Source organism: Mastigoproctus giganteus, chromosome 2 (assembly GCF_048544385.1).
Source record: "Mastigoproctus giganteus isolate SK-2022 chromosome 2, ASM4854438v1, whole genome shotgun sequence".
In the NCBI taxonomy this organism is placed as follows: Eukaryota; Metazoa; Arthropoda; class Arachnida; order Uropygi; family Thelyphonidae; genus Mastigoproctus; species Mastigoproctus giganteus.
In genome coordinates, this window is record NC_143576.1 from 126,513,526 (window position 1) to 126,531,823 (window position 18,298).

An 18,298-nucleotide genomic window follows, 5' to 3' on the forward strand; every position below is an offset into this window, starting at 1 on the left:
GAAGACATCCCCAGGAATGTCAGTGGGGACAAGCCCCACCAGGAGAAGATGGGGGTGGCAGGGGAGGGGGAACAGAGGACCGTCTCCCCTCTGTTGAGGAAGGATGTTAAAGAGGTTAGCCTGGTTAGGGCACCTGACTCAGATTGCTTAAAGGCACTGAGGCAATACTGCCGCTTTTATGTCTTTCTTTTCAATGGTCATGTATCCAGTGAGAGTTCCTGTTCAAGTTGTTGTCTATTTCAGTGGAAAATTATTTTTAGGATGGAGGTCCCATTCAATATTTGTTCCAGGTTGGTAATAGTCAGCAGACTTCGTTAGCCTTAACCAGTTGTGGTTCCAGGCTTTATCATCTTCTTATTCCAGGGTAATATTAATTCCACATTTAGGTTGGGATGAATTTGGTTTTTGTCACGTTCAGGTTGTAGTTAGTTGTTTTCATATATGGCCCGAAGGGTTCTTCTTCATACAAACAAGTTCTGGGCATAGTATGAGAATGCCTTGTATTCATCCTCTGTATCTAGGATGTTCGATTCCTATTCTCTAGGGGAGTAGTGTAGTCTGGTGATTAGCAGGCAGCGGAGGTCCTCATAATGTTTGCAATGATACATTAGGTGTTGCCATGTCTCCACAAATTATCAATCCAAAGGTTGATAATTTGGCATTGAATGGGCCATGACCTGTTAGCAAGAAGGTTGTGTTGAGTCCAGGCGAGAGCCGGGGGGGGGGGGACCTGGGGTACACCCTGTCAATGTATGGGAAGAATTTTTTAGTAATTTCTCCCTTTGTAGTTTGCTCTCATCGACTTTGCCATGCTCACTGCAGGTGTTGAATTACTCTTTTTATATCTATCTTGTGATAGTTAGTTGGATTGGTGGTATGCCCTGTGAAAGTTGTTGGGAGTCCTTTATCCAAATAGTGGAGCATGGTGGTTCTGATTGCCTCCAGGTCCAACAGGAGGGCTCCTGTGAGAACCTGAAGGGCATGTGTACTCACCGTACTGTGAGTAAGTATAATTCTCTGTATGGAATCCAGGGTTCTTGGCAGTGTGACTTTGTGATACCAAACAGGCGAGGTGTAGATTATGACTGGTATGAAGGTTGTCTTATAGTACAATGAAAGGGTTCATTTTTTGATTTAGTTTCGTTTCTTGGTCCTTATATACTTGAGGTTTGGTTGGAAGGTTAGTTTGGTATCCATTATTATGCCCAGATACTTGAGTTGCATGTCCAATTTGATGGTAGTATTCCCAATTTTTATTTTGGCAATCTTCTTATCTCTAGCTTCCCTTTCAGCAGCACCGAGCAGATTTTTGTGTGAGTGTGTGGTTGATCTGGTATGTAATTACTCTGTGGTTGGACGTGGTCCAGGAATCTTGGACCTCCCAGTCCACAACGTAGATAGTGACGTTAGTTGTTGCTAGTGTGACATCTATTGTTACCTCCCACAGAGTATTACAGAAGATAGATAGCTGGTGTGGTTTGTTCATAACAAGTAGTGGTGAATTTGTAGGATACTCCTTGGGTGCCTTGCCATTATGTGTTCCTTGGTGATCAGGTGTGAGACTATGCCAGGCTGGAGACCAGCAATTTACATCTACTCCTATGAAGATACATTGGTTGGGGAGTTCGTCTAGGAGTGTCTGCAGATAGTGGGTGGCAAAGCTGATTTCCTCCCCCAGTTGGCAATATAGCGAGACGACATAGAAGGTTTCCAGGGCTGTGATTAGGTGAGCACAAGCAACCCATGGTGTACAGTATTGCAGATTTTAGTAGCCATGATGTTGGGATTACAGATCACCACTGCAGCCCATGGAGTATGTTCCTTGTCATGAATCACCTTATAACTGAGTGGGTAGCCCCTTACTCTGTTAGTATGGGTGTATGGTTCTTGCAGTATTAAGAGGTCAATATTCTCTTCATCGGCTTTGATCCTTAACTGTTCTGCAACTGCCTTGGCTCTTTGTGTATTGTGCTGTATGATCTTCAGCTTTGTAGTATTATACTGTTTAAGGCGCGTCATCATAATCTGTTCTGCTTTGGTATAGGCTCTTTATTTTCAAGTAAGTCAGGCACTTAGGATCACTGATGGAGTGTGCGGGGTCGATTTGGAGTGCCTTGCAATTGGCACATTGCGGTTGCATTTCCTTGTTGGGGCAGATGTGAAAGTTATGACCCCTCTCTGCACAGTGGCCACAGGTGGAAGTGGGTTGTGTGCAGGTATGAGAGGTGTGACCATGCCTGCAGCATCTTAAGCACTTGGGCATGGCCACATGCTCCCAATAGTGATGACTTCCCCATTCTATGAAGATTCGTGTTTGGTGTTTCAGTACTTTCCAGGCCCGAGGAGGCAGTTCAATTATCCAATTTCTGTTTGTTCCAGTTTTGGTTTTTGTTGAATACTTTGGAAAGACCAGATTTTCTGGTTCCAGTTCTTCAATGGTTCCTTAGAGGTTTCAGTAAAGATTTTGTCAACTATCTGGTTAGGCGTTAGATCTTTAGATTAGTCAAATACTATGATTGCTCGCCCTTAGTGCAATATCAGGTAACTTGTTGTGAAGGTATTCATGCTATGAGATATGATAAAAATGATGCCAATTTACCATTTTTGGTAATTCGCTGTGTACAAACATGATGCTAATGCACTAATCTATTACATTTAGAATAAGATGGGACTGAGTTTTAGAATCCAACTAAGTTTTCTTCAACCCATTGGAGAATTACTCAGAGATCAGCTTTGAGTAAGTGGGTATTTGCGAAGTTGAGACCGTTTGTGGAAGGCAAGGTTTTTGAAACTGGCAGGTGGAATATAGTGTATTATCATCGCCAGAACTATGGATAAAATTTCCTGTTAGTGGAAGATGTTCATTAATATACAAGAGGAAAAGACTGGGTGGAAGAACTGAACCTTGGGGAACACCAGCATTAGTGGAGAAGTTACAAGACAGAGCATTGTCTTCTGGTTCAAATGTAACAGTTCTTTGCATGTGCTCTTACAGGTTAAGATGGGAATGGAAGCTGGTTTCAGTGGATAGTGGTGAGAGAGAGAGAGATCAAGGTCTGGATGACTATCCATGTGTGCATAGTATTGTGCAGTTATTTAAGTATCTTTCTCAAGAGGTCAACTAAGTCCATCAGGAGCAGTCTTTGCCTTTATATTCCCTAAGTTAATTAATGTTTTGTAATTAAACAATCTATTAGATTTTTAACAGTGTTCTTTATGTGTGTTTTATATTATATTATCACGGATATTTATATGTGTTTTATATTACATTATCAACAACTTATAGAGAATAGGACTTTGAAAATATGGCGAATTGTTTAATTACAAAATGATTTAAAATATTTGCAATTTGTGTCAATTAACTGGATTGTTTCATTTTTGTGATACTGGATAATGCATCACCATGCCCTATGAGATATTCAGCCCAACACTGCTTGTGTTATTTTGGCAAATGGATTGCTTATTGCCTCTTTTCATTTGGATATTGTTTCTGAACACATATTATTTAATGATTTTTCACCTTTCATGAATCCTATGTTCATTATTATTTTTTCAACTTCACTGCTGTACTTTGATTGGTCTGCCACATTTCAAATGTTTTTGAAGTACAAAAGTATAATCCAGAATCGGTAAACTAGTAAATAGAATTAAATGGAACAAAGAGTTGCTCTTACGAAGAAAGGCTTAAGTTTTGCAGATTACAGTGTCTGGAGACTAGGCACCTGTGAGGTGATCAGATTGAGGTGTATAAAGCCTTGAATGGTTTGAGCATGTTCAATGCTGATGGGATTCTTCCTCTTGCTCAGAATAATCACCTGAGAGGGCATAAATTCAAATTGAGGAAAGACAGTAGTAAGATATGTGTGCGGAAGTATGCGGGTAGTTAATTGGTGGAACAGACTTCCATCTTTTGTTGTGGAAGTTGATAGCCTAAATAAATTTAAGGCTGAGCTGGACAGGTATTTGGAACGAACGGAGGGGTGAAATTGGAGCGTTTTTTTTTTTTTTGGGTTAAGCTGCATAAGCTTGCTTTCTTGCATCGTATGCCTCTGCTAATGCTACACAGTGAAATTGTTTTGTAATTCATAGTACATATTGAAATGAAAACAGAAAATACTATGTGAAGAGTTAGAGAATATACCTGTACCAATTATCAACAAAACCCTGAATATAATGAGAACTGGCAAACAAAAATATGAATGCATGGTGTATAGATCCAACTTGGTCACTGAAAGGTGGAGTATCAAATTTCAATTAAAAAAAAAATGGTTGCTTCGTCTTATAGCAGAAGGCATGAGTGTGACAGTATCACAGTGCACAGATGTTGGTAACCAATGGCAGCAGGAAGGTTATAACTGCTTGTCAAATGGGTAGTGGATCTGGTGGAGGACTGTTTTACCCACTTCAAGGTTTATACCACATCTGTAACAAGGCTGGCTACATCCAACAGTCCGTAACATCAGCATCCTATCACCCATTGAACCATTGCACACAGACTGGCAGAAGGAGGCCACTGTTCTTATTAGCCATTGCATCGATTACCCTTGACAGCTGCCCATCATCAACAGCATTTGGAATGGTGCTGCTCATGGGCCAGCCGGGATACAGGATGATGTCAAGTGGTTTTTAGTGATGAATCCCTTTCTGCTTAGGGCCTGATGATCACTGAATACACATGTGGTTATGACGTAGTGAATGCAATTATCCTGGACCCATTATTGAATGCCATACTACACTCTTTGCTGGTTTTATGGTGTGTGGTGCAATCAGGTTTGATAGTCAGTTGTCATTGGTGTTTGTCAACAGTAGTCTGACTGCTCAGTGCTATCTCGCCGAGATTCTGCAATCTGTTACTTTCCCCTTTCTTAATGTGATGCTTGATATCATTTTTCAGCTGGATAATGCTGAACACATATTGCAGGGTTTCCTCTGAGTGTCTTCTTGGTGTGGATGTACTTTCTTGGATAGCTAGGTCTGTGGATTTCTCTCCCGTTGAGCATATGTGGGCCATGATTGGACACCATCTACAGAGCCACCCGCATTCAGCCCAGCACAGGGATGTTCAAGCTCACTCACTCACTCACACACACACACACACACACACACACACACACACACACACACACACACACACACACACACACACACACACACACACACACACACACACACACACACACGTGTCTGCAACTTTTATCGTGTGTTCCTTAACTCCTTGGCTATCATTACTCTTTAAGTATTTTCTCTGTATTTCTGTTCCCTTAGGGTGCTACAATTTCAGTGTCACACAGTATATATTGATAGTTGAATTCCATGTGCAGGATACTATACACAACTCTATACTATTATTTTAAATTTCACCACATTTAAACATCTCTATCAAACAAAAAATAGGTCAATTTTAACCATTATGCACACTCTCTCTCTCCCTCCCCCCACCTCTCTATCTGTTGCTATATATATATTTTTTAATTATAGGTTGCATCATTACTGGTGCGTAAAGTTTCTTCATAAAAGAAGAGGTTATGAATTTTGGTTTTATTAACCAAGCTATTAATGCTGGATAGCATTGTAAGGAATTAAAATGCCAGTCCAAGCACCGCAGTGGACAGAATTTCTTTCTTGTCCAATATGTTATAATGAATTTGAAATCAGTGTACGTCGTCCCATTAGCTTGGGCTGTGGTCACACAATGTGTAAAAACTGCCTCTCAAAGCTACAGAGGAAGCAGTGTCCATTTGACCAGACCAATATCAGCACCGATATCAATCAACTACCTGAAAACCATGCCCTTTTGCAGCTTGTTGGTGGATCTATTCCAGAGAAATTGCCATCTGTCATACCATTGGTACCCAAGGAAGAAGTAAAATATTATTTAACTGCTAAAAAGTGTATCGAAGATTTGGCCCTCTATCTAAAAACTTCTCAAGGTGAGATATTTTTCTCTTTCTCTCTCTCTCTCTCTCTCTCCGAAAAAAAAAAAAAAAAAAAAGATGCAGTAACATTTGAATTACAAGAATATAAAAAAGTTATACATTTTTTATTCATATTTATTGTGAAATATCATTATGTTATTACACAATAAATTTATTATGTTATTAATTTTATTATGTAATTTCACAATCAAAATAATTATCCATGTTCCAAACAAAATACGGAACATGGATAATCAGCCCTTTTAATGTTACTAGCCTTATGAAAATAATTTTTTTATTCATTTGGATTATTGATAATGTAATGCTGAATAAATAAATTATATTTTATAACAAAAAGCTGTTTCCTTTTTTTGTTTTTTCTTTTGTTTCCTTTATAATTTAGGTGTTCTGATTTCAATTTATGTATTGTTTTTCTTATGCAATCATGATTATATGGAAGGAAGGAAGGAATTGTACATTTTTTACTTTCATGATTTCTGTGTATATTAATTAAAATGCTTTTGTTTAACTTTAAATTGTTATATCTACAATTGTAGTTGTATGCTCTTACTAGAGGTTTCCTCCTATGACTTCAAATACTACATTAGAAAATAGGCCTTGGGCATCTATAATTTCTGGTCACAACCGACAGACTGGTTGTCAGACTTCATTAAAAAAAAATAAAATAAATAAGATATAAATAAATAAAATATAAATGCTCAAGGCATGATATATAATGAGTTTAAAATATACTATAAAATATCTGTGTAAATACCCCATAGTGAACTCGTGAAAAACTACATAAGTAGTGTAAAGGCATCGATTTAATTGTATCTCATATTGTGGACTACCTGCACAACAAGTTACCATGTATTGCATTACCTCAAATAAGTAATACTTTACTAATAGGGAAGATTACTGTTACTTATTCTCAGTGGGCACCACCACCACCATCCAGACGGCACTGTTTCAAGGCTTATTGGCCTATTCTTGGTGGGTGGGTGGGTGGGTGGGTGGGTGGGCAGGCAGGTATCCTGGTGTTGCAGTCATGACAACCCAGTTGTGAAGTTATTTTGCACATCTTTTGGCATCTCTCATATTGTGGAAATAACTTCACAACTGGGTTGGCATGATTGCAACACCAGGGTACCTGCCCACTCACCGACCAGTAATCCTTGAAACAGTGCCATCTGGGTGGTGGTACCAGCCCACTGAGAATAAATAACGATAATTTTCTCTATTGGTGAAGCGTTACTTATTCGAGGTAGTGCAATACATGATAACTCATTGTAAAGGTAGTCACAGTATGAGATGCAATTAAATTGATGCCTTTACACTACTTATGTAGTTATTCATTATGAGTTTACTATGGTGTATTTACACCGATATTTTATAATAGATAAAATACAATAAAAGCATTAAAATAAAGAAATAAAATAGTTGCTTTCGGGACGAGGTGTCCCTTCATCAACAAGTTAGTGTACGGTGTACTAACTCTATATACACTTAATATAACAGAAGACTGAGCGTGGTCATAAAATCATAACTCCAGTGCCGATGACGCAGCATTACAGATGCACAACGCATCTGTAATGCTGCGGATGCACTGCATTTTTTATGTATATTTATGTATATATGTTATTTATGTATATTTCATATTGTATATATATTTTTTTATTTTAATAAAGTCTGACAACCAGCTTGTCAGTTGTGACAAGAAATTATAGCGATTTGCAAATACAGTAAGTCCCCGACATATGTAAGAGATATATTCCAGGACTTACGTAAATCAAGTTTTATGTAACTTGGGAATGACTAATAAAATATATATTGCTGCTATATGCCTGATATGCCAAAATTACAAAAACCACATAATATCCTCAAAAGAATGAAGAAAAATAGTTATATACCATAACAATTAAAAACTTCTATCTGGGGGACAGCAGTCAAGTAGCTGGAGTGGCACATAAGAAAAGAAAACATAAAAGGAAGAAAAAACGCATATTATTGTACTGTAAAAACTGATATGTATTTCGCATGCCATATAGGCTTTATAAGGGCTACTAAAGGAATCAAAACCAAAGTGTACATATTTAAGAAAATTGGTCTAAATTACACAGTGAATCAAAGTCATGTGATGAACTGAAGGTAACTTAAAACATATTAATAATATACATTAATTGCAGGGTGTTGTAGGCTGAGTAGAGGTCAGGGAGGTAGTATGTAACAGGAACTCTTTGACCTTCATCTGTTTCGCATGCTTTTTTTTCTCTTTATAAATTTTGCGATAAGCCAATAAGCAATTTTGAACATTTCTTTCTATTTTCAAGAAACGTTTCATGTTTTCATCCATTCCATCAAACAATATCCATTCCATCATAATCCATTCCATCAAAATGGCATAAATGCTTCTGCTATTTTCTTTAATTTAAACTGTTTCTTGGGTTGTTTCGATTCCTCAACAGATTTGGCTTTCTCTTGCTCCTCAACTCTGCTTGTTCAACTGGGCTAGGTCTTTTAGTCTAAATCTTCACCTTGTAGTAGTAGTAGTAGTAGTGGCATGTGATGCAAGAAAGCAAATGTATGAGCTTATTCAGCATCAGCCAAAAAAAAAAAAAAAAAAAATCACACCATTCCCTCCAAATGCCTGTCCAGTTCCTCCTTAAATTTATTCAACCTATCAAGTTCCACAACGACACATGGAAGTTTGTTCCAGCAATTAACCACCCGCTGGCTAAAGGCAAATTTCCGCACATCCAATTTACATCTGTCTTTTCTTCAATTGAATTTATGCCCCCTTAGGTTCGTAATCTGAACAAGTGGAAGTATCCCATCAGAATTCAGCATGCTGAACCCATTCAAGGCCTTATACACCTCAATCAGATCACCGCGCAGGTGCATAGTCTCCAGCCACTGCAATTTGCAGAATTTAAGCCTCTCTTGATAAGAGGATCCCTTCATTCCCCTCACTAATCTTGTTGCCCTTCTCTGTACACGCTCAAGTAAATCTACATCCTTCCTAAAATGAGGCCTCCAGACCTGTACACAGTACTCAAGGCGTGGCCTGACCAACAGAGGGATAATCACCTCCTTTTCCCTGCTAGCAAAATTCCTATATATCATTGACAAAAGCCCATGACCTGCCCTGGCAGCCTGTCTGCATTGCTCAGAAAACTTCATATATGCCTGCACAATTACCCCCAGGTCTTTTTCATTTTCTACCACCTTAAGTGTAGTACCACACAGTTGGTACGTTTCTCTGGGGTTACTTCTACCCATATGCAGTACTTTGCATTTGTCAAGGTTAAACTTCAGTTGCCACTTCTTAGCCCATCTGCCCAAATTATCTCGATCCTGTTGCAGTAGCACACTGCCATTACTGTCATTAACAACCCTGCCAACTTTTGTATCATCTGCAAACTTCGACACTAAGCCTGATATTCCTTCATCATTATCATTGATAAATATACAAAACAACAGTGGACCCAACACAAAAATCCTGTGGGACTCCACTAATAACATTAGTCCAAGAAGAGCAGCACCCGTTGATTACTACCCTCTGTCTTCTCCCACTTAACCATCCTTTTATCCATTGTAGCAACTTACCCTTAATATCATTCTGCTCCAATTTGTACAATAGTCTTCCATGCGCAACAGTGTCAAAAGCTTTCCTGAAATCCAAATATATGATATCAAAATTATTTTTTGCATCCAGTTCCTTTGTAACCACATCATAATATCCTATCAAATTTGTCAGACAAGACTTTCCCTTAACAAACCCATGCTGTGTCTGAATTATTGCTGCAGTCTTGTCTAGATGATCCTGCAATGCATCTTTAACCAGTGACTCCATTATTTTACCCGGAACAGAAATTAAACTAACTGGTATGTAATTACCCGTGTCACCCTTCGGATCCCCCTTTGTGAATTGGGGATACATTTGCACATCTCCAGTCCGTGGGAACCTCCCCTGAGTCCAAGGATGCTCTCATAATTATGGCTAAGGGTTTGCTTAGTTGCTTTGCCGCCTCCTTTAATATAACTGGATAGATCCCATCCACCCCAGGTGCTTTTCTTACATTTAACTTCAACAATTTCTCTTCCACTTTGCTCTCAGTTATTACAAAATCATTAAGTATCCTGCTACAATTTGATAACCTTCTGCCATTTTCAAACCTTAATAATTCCTCACGTGTGAATGTAGATGCAAAATACTCATTCAGTTTGTTTGCTATCTGAGCAGGATCATCAACAGTCGAACCATCGATGTCAAGTGGACCAATCAGATTCATCCCCTTCCCTTTAGAGTTTATATAAGTAAAGAAATCCTTGCTGTTTTTCTTAGCATCTTTTGCCAAGGATTTCTCGTAATCTGCCTTCGCCTGCCTAACCTCCTTTGTAACTTGGTTACAGATCAACTTGTATCTATCATAGGCTTCTGTGTCACGTGTTAATTTGTATGCATCCCATGCATTTTTCTTCTCTGTTACGAGTCTCATTAGTTCATTTGACAACCATTTAGGCCTAAACCTTGAACAGTATTTCTTAATAGGTATGAAACTTTTAGTAGCATCCACGATTAATTCCTTGAATGCTTCCCAGTTAGAATTTACTGTTGGTTACATCGTCAGTTGATCCCACTGTACAGAATTTAAAAACTGTCGGAGACCACTGTACTCGCCTTTACGGAAGCAAAAACCCTTTCCTTTACCCCTGATGGTAATTAAATCTTTAAATAAATCCCACGTCAGTACACTGTGATCACTGCCACCTAGTGGTTCTTTTATCTGCAAATTCCTAATACATGAATGATCACTGATGATAACCAGATCAAGAGTATTACTTTCTCTGGTTGCCTCTCGAACATGCTGCTGCAGAAAACAATCATCCAATAAATCCACAAAAGTCTGACTAGTGTGTGAGTGACCAACCCACAAGTTCCAGTCAATATCTGGGAAGTTGAAATTCCCCATTATAAGACATTCCGATTTACTAGCCCACTCTATTTCTCTGTACAATTGTTCATTGTACTCATTCGAGTCATTAGGCCTATAACACACTCCTACTCTTATTTTTGCTTTCACAGTGCTTATGTCACACCAAACTGACTCAACAGTGCCCTGTTCATCTATATCAACTGGATGCACCTCTTTTGATTTTATGTTTTTCTTAATTAACAGCATAACACCTCCTCCCTTCCTATCCTGTCTATCTTTTCTGTACACATTGTACTCCCCAAATTCCAGTTCGGCATTCCTTATATCAGTGTGACACCATGTCTCTGATATTCCAACAATATCCGCCTTTGATGTCTTGACCAACACTTCAAATTCATCAAATTTATTTACTATACTTTTAGCATTTGTATACATGCAAGCATACATACTCCTACTCCTACTCCTATTCTTTGTTACCCTAACACATCCCATATACCCACCCGTTCCACGATGACCACCACCCGTCCCTGAAACCCCCAACACCCCACGCTCCAGGTCGCTACTTATTCTAATAGAAGTTGTGCAAGAATCACCTTCACCTCTGCCTGCAGCTACTGTTAAACTATTAGTCCTTGTATCCCCCCCCCAAGCTATCAGTTTTCCAAGCCACCTAACACTGCCTCGATAGCATCAGCAAATATTCTTGTAACCCATCCCTGTAGAAGCAGTCTCTCCTGTTAACAAGTACAGTCCAGGCTGAAAAAAATTCTATCCCTTGAGCCTTGCACAGTCTTTCCAGGGCCGAATTGATCGACAAGGCTCTCATCATATACTCCCTCCTATCGTGTCTGGTCAGAATTGCAGACACTTTCAAATTCAACCCTATTTCACGGCTTTTTTTCGACAGTGACCTGTACTTGTTAAGCAATTCTGCCGGTCTCCTACTCTTGATATCATTAGTGCCAACGTGTACAACTATATCACCTTTTGTGCCCTTAAAAGATGATATCTGCTCTACGTCATCAACCTTTGCCCCTGGCAGACATACCCTGGTCTGTTCCACCTATCCTTTTTACAAAGCATGTTCTTCGTTTCCCTGACAATAGAGTCACCAACAACTACTAGTTCCTTAGGGACCAGCGCATTCTGCCTTGGGGGTTGCCGCTGTGTTGCGTGATGACCAAGTGCAAGCTCTGGCATTGATGTGGGCAGCTGAGAGCCCGATGGGCCCCCTCAATTTAGATCTTTCGAGGGCATCCACCCTGTCCTTCAAACTCTCATATAGGCCCATAACAACGCTGAGTTGTCACCTGATTTCCTTACACTCCTTACATCGCGCACACACAAAGACATCCCCCATGGCAATATCATGTTCCGTTCCAGATAGTTCGGCAAACATTTCACAAGTTGCACATTTTTTTAGTCTGTGATGCGTTGGAGAATTGCCCCCCTCAGTTCTCCCCCGAGTCACAGCACTCCTGCCACTTTGTGCCCGTTACTTTGCTGCTCTAGTTTGGGGTATGATACTTTAAATTAATAAAATCAATAAATTAAATTAATTAAATGTCAATACTACGCTATCTAATAGAAACAGTGAAGTGTATTACTGTTTCTATAATTATACGTTATGGCTACCTAGCTACCTCAATTAAAAATTTGAATTCCCTATCGCTATATACAAAAACAATGCCTGCAATATTCGAACGAATAACGGTTTTATAAAGTATTACGTATATCTACAAAAACTGTTTATATAAATTAAAATAAAAATAACCAGCGTAATTAAAACTATAAGACTACGTATTAAGTATCAATATAAAATAACAATTATGTAAATAAAAAGCAAACACTTTCGTTTTTTTCAGAGCCTGTAACTCGCAGCTGTATTTTCTAAAGAGAGTCAGCGCCCTCCTAAAGAGAGATGTAGACAAGCTTGTTCATCCACAAGCTTGTCTACATCTTCGTCCTCCAGGACCAGCTTCAAATCCTGGGCTAAGTTTACAATTTCTTTGGTAACGGAAGACATCAGCTCATTTTTGTTGAAGCCTTCGTTGTTAAGTTCAATGTTTTAGAAGTTTTTTCCAAACTCCACTCATACAAGTTGTCACATCATTCCAGGCTCTTGTGATGTTGCATATTCCATCAAGGATGTTAAACATCTTCCAAAATTTCTGCAGATTCATCTTCTCTTGCTCTGTTGCATTTACAGTGCCTTAGAAAATGTTGTCCTTATGTAATCATATTTGACTGCTCGGATAACTCCCTGATCCATTGGTTGAATCAAAGCCATTGTATTTGGAGAGAAGTATACCACCTTGACTTTTTCATGCAGATCATCTAGATATTTAGGATGACTGGGATCTATTTGTGTGAATTCATAAATTTCCATCAATTGTTGTAGCCTGCTCAATTCATGTGAAGGCAGACTATGAAAATGAGAGGAATAGGTAGGAGAATTCCAACTGTGGTAGATCTTGGACTGCTTCTCTTGTGTGAGGAAGGTTTCGGTGTAAGGAAGGCCAAAGATTGAAGATATGTTATGTATCCAAGTATTCCACCGTCTGTTGCCCCAGTGTGCTGCATGTGCACGCACGCGCGCGTGCACACACACACACACACACACATGCGCACACACAGAGAAAAAGTCTCACTTTTGAATTTTTATTTGTGCTACTTTGAGAGGTGAACAGTCTTTTGAAGATCTTACTTGGCATTGATCAGAGTTTGCCAGAGTAGAGCCTTTTCAGTGACAGCTAAAGAACAGGAAAACACTTTGTCTTCACAAAAGGAATACATTTCCGTCAACTCTTGTGGCTCACTTAGTTCATGCGAAGGCAGACTAAAAATATGGGGAATTTGTTAAAGATCAAAGAAAAACTATGACAAACCAACTATGACCTGTAAAAATGGAAAATGTCTCTACTGGAATAAAAAAAATTCTTTCACACAGATGCAGGTGAGGAACTTCTCAGAGTGAAAATGACCAGAGTGACCAGATTGACCTTTAAGAAAAAGAGAAAGGGTACTTAATATATCATGTTACAGAGAAATGAGCATATGCAAGCATCTTAAAAACAAAATAAATATAAATTAAACAACATAAATATAGTTATAGATACAGAGATGGTGAAAAAAGAGCTAAAAAGGATGTAGTTTACTATTAGTAATGCATTAGGATATAGAGAAATAATACTGAATGGATCATCCCACAAATCATTGAAATAAGGAAAAAAAAGTTTTTAAAATCTAGGTTGCACAAGATTTATGCCATATATTCATATCATAACAGAGAATCTGACAACTGAGAATCAAAGCGATAGATGGTTTAAAAAAAGTACTAAAACTAATTGTTTAAATAGAGCAGTGTAGTGAAGCCTATAGGTATTATGACCTAAGTAATTAACAGAATCTCTAGCTTATTAATAGTCAGTTCCATCTCATTAAAAGATTAATAAGACAAGTTAGCACATAAAGTTAATTTGTTAATTAACTGAACAGATCTTGCCCTATGTATACTATTTATAAAGTAATTTACAGATTCTCTAGATAGAGAATCTGTAAATTACTAGCCATTTAATAGCCATTTCTATTAAATGGAAATTTAATTCCATTAATAGCCATTTCTATTGTTTTAATTCCATTAATAGCCATTTCTATTATTTAATTCCATTAATAGCCATTTCTTTATCAATCTTTATCAAAAGATTGATAAAGACAAGTCAGTACATAATGTTAATTTGTTGAATTACTGTGTGGCAGTGTAGTGGTTTTGGAGCTTGTCACTCATTAGGGAAGGGTCTTGACTTGTTCTTGATGAATTTTTTAAAAGTATTTTTATTTAGAATTGCAGTAATTGGTTTTAGGCTAAAGTGTAGGGTTTTTCTTTGAGATCTGCCCTTTTAGGCAGAAACATGGAAATCTGCCAGTGAGCTGGTGCATCTGTAGACATGATACACAGGCTGTGTTTATTCTCATGTTAGAGTAAAATTTTTAGCTATACAAAAGCCTGTCAATTAAAAATGCAATCTCAAAATCGAAAGAACTATAGAATATAGAAATTTCTCATGGTGAAGTTCAGCTAATGATCACAGATAAAGTCCCAGATGAAGAAATATCCTAACAGAATTTGGAAGTATGGGGATTAACAATAATTTTTTAACTAAATAATTTGATTTCTAGTAAGTTGTTGTTATTTGGTTTTTTAGGAGCATTAGCAACTAAGGCCATATTGCTCTGGGGATATGCGGTGATCATTCCCTGACCTTTCCGCATCCTCCGTGTTTAGTGGTCACGGGCTCGGACCCCGGTATAATCAAGAAGTGTGTGCTACACACTGCTGCTCCTGCCCACCTGGCTATGGAGGTACCTCTAGTAAGTTGTGGAGGTACAGGATAAGACTGGAGAATAGGATTTGTTTACCCTTATCCACAAGAAAGGCAATCAAGTAATTTATTTTGACTGTAAACTTTTATGTTTACAGTCAGAATAAATACTATTATGTTTTTAAAAATAAGAACAGTAATTTTAAAATAATATTAAAAATAATATAAACTTAAACCACTGAACATCTTATCAATAAGCCACAGAATGACAGTGGATAGCATACAGTGGCAGTACCAAGAATTTTGATGGCCAGACAGTTCAGTACAGTATGACAAACATTTTTTATTTTCTAACTTTTTAACCACACAACCCAGTTATTTTACTAATAACTCAAAAATACTTAATATTTTCAATACAGCTGAAGTGAGTATCAGTGGCTTCAGTACTTTGTGAAAAAAAGCATGGGAGGACGAAAATGATGGCACATGTTATAATGAGACAGGACACATGCAGGGAAGTCTAGAAAGAAAGCATACGTGTGCTGAATTCAAAGATATAAAGGATTGAGTTCCTGGTGACATTAAATTTTAAGATCAACAATTGGATTCGAAGGAGTCAAAATTGTATGTGTGTTTCTACATGAATATATTATTGCTAAGATAAAAAAAAAAATAATAATAATACAAATAAAATAAAACCAAATAAAGGAAAAGATATTCTTTTTTAGGAGGTAATGTGCATTGAGATTTCTTCAGTCAGAAATATAGCAACTCTTTTCTTAAATCACCATGATCTTTTGCTATTGAAATTTAAAGTGCCAGATGCTAACATGAACTCAAAACTGTGTCCTTAAAACTTTAAACCACCTGTACCTCATCAAATGCAAGTCACTTGGAAGGCTGAAAGTAGGAATCATTTTGCTTCATGATTACAGGTGCCTAGACATTGCCAGTATGATTCAGACCTTGCTTTAAAAGATTCACTAGGAGGCACTCCTGTATCCTGCTTACATTTGGTTCATGCTAAAGTCAGAGCTATTGAAGAATGGTTCTGTGAAATAGCTGATAAAATTTTTGGAAGAAGGATTATAAAGAATAATGAAGCAATGGGATGTATATAAATGCTGAAGGTGACTTTTTAAAAATGTTTTAAAACTTTGTTTTCATTGTGAAACTGTGTAGAATTGTAATTTATTTTAATTGTGTAGAAGCTCATTGGTTCATTAAAATCACATGTGCACAATTTGTTTTTGTATTAATTTCTGATGTAAAATATTTATCTGATCTTAATGAAAATATCTGTGTAATTTTTAATTTTAATTTTTTTCAAGACATCAGTTGAATATAATATATTTAGTTTGAAATTTGAATTTTTTTAAATAATTAGAATTAAATAAATCAAATAATTTATAAAAATCTGCAGTTATGTTTCTATAATTTTTTTTAATGTTTTTTTTTTTTTTTTTCAAAATTTTGAGTAGATTTCAAATATTTTCTCCAGAACTTATATTTTCTCTTGAAATTAACAACTAAAATTTTCAGAATTGTGTTCTCATTTATAGTTTCAGTGAACATGTAGCAAGCATAATTTCTTAAATTAATATTAGTATCACTAAATAATGCTTAGCAAACTATTAATTTATTAATGTCTTCAGAAATTCTATTGAAAGCTGCATTAAATATTGCTAATGCATTTGATAATATCAATTTATTATTTTGCAAATATGTTGAAAGAATTGTTGGACTTGAAAATAAATTTAAATAGAAATGTGCTTCAATGTATTTTTATATTTAAATGAATTTTCCATGAGGTTAAAATGAGATGGAATTATTCATTTCTTTTAAAGTTTTACATATACGAATTAAAATTGATAATTTTGGATCGTCATAATTACTAAAAATTTTCTTTATTCTGGACCAGTTTCTTGCTATCTCATTTGACCAGTTATGGGCATAATTTACAATATTTTAGCATTAGTAGAGGCATATGATGCAAGAAAGCAAGCTTATATAGCATCAGCCAGAATTGAAAAACTATCTAAGACTACTGTAGGTACCTTTTCAAAAGCAAAATCCTTTCCCTTTACCCTTGATGGTAGACTAATAATAGAATAGCAATTGCTTAAAAAAAAACAAAAAAAAAAAACGGTACTCACCTTGAATAAATCTGCAGTGGTATATTGAGAAGAGGTGGTTAGTGTTTAGGTTGAATTGTTAGCTAAGAAACTACGGGGGGAAATGAAGAGAAAAAACGGAATTTAAAATAAGTGCAAGGAGGTAGAAGTGTACACATCTGATCCTTGGTTGTCAGTAAAGAGGGAAGAAGTAATTTGAAAGCTTGAATAAAATAATACAATGAGGCCAATAGTCATTACCAAGGATTTTCATTAAATAATAACGTCTTCAGTTGGCAATTGAATGGGCAGAGAACGCGTGTTGTTTTAAAGGTTTAAGTTTATACTCTCGTGATGCACTTTTTGACATGTGGGAAATTTAACCACGAAAGGTTCCAAGCTGGTGAAAGGTTAAAGTGGAGTTTGGCGTTAATAATTTTAAGATTAGAATGATGTCGACACCATTCAATCACGAGTGCTTCATATTGAAGAATTCTCTAATTAGATTTGAGTTTAATAATGGTAATGGCAGAGTCGACGAGAGGGGTGTGATTGTAGGTTTGGGCATGAATTGTGAGTTCTGTACTGGCTTGATTTGTTCTAAAACTGTTGAAATGGTAATATGCACAGGTGTTGGAGGATTTGGAAGCCGAATTTGGTGGTAGTGCTGCCAATGTAACAGGCATCACAGTTTGGCTGACATTTTATGAGGTATATTATATTATTAAGATTGCTGGTGGAATAAGTGTGTGTATCTTTATAGGAATTAAAAAAAAAAAAAAGATCCTAGTTTATTGTAAGCGGAAAAGACGAGAGGAATGTCTGTGTTATTAAAAATACGGCGGAATTGTCCTGCGAGTTCACTATGGTAGGGGAGGACTATACAAGTGTTGGTTTTGTTGTTGTGTACGGTTGGATTAATAATTTTATTTTTGGCGGTGGAAATTCTATTTAGGATGAGTTGGGAGGGTAACCTCTGGCTAGAAATTTTTCGGTAAGGTATTGAAGTA

At 37.0% G+C, this 18,298-nt stretch overlaps 1 protein-coding gene across 1 annotated transcript in view; it reads left to right on the forward strand.

The window, feature by feature from the left end:
- Positions 1–18,298, forward strand: part of roq (RING finger and CCCH-type zinc finger domain-containing protein roquin) — a 711,471-nt gene that overhangs the window by 23,759 nt on the left and 669,414 nt on the right. Inside the window, exon 2 of the mRNA XM_090390025.1 lies at positions 5,479–5,930. Within this exon, the coding sequence (XP_090246151.1) occupies positions 5,585–5,930 (346 nt within the window). The 5' untranslated portion in view covers positions 5,479–5,584. The remainder of the gene's footprint in view (positions 1–5,478; positions 5,931–18,298) is intronic.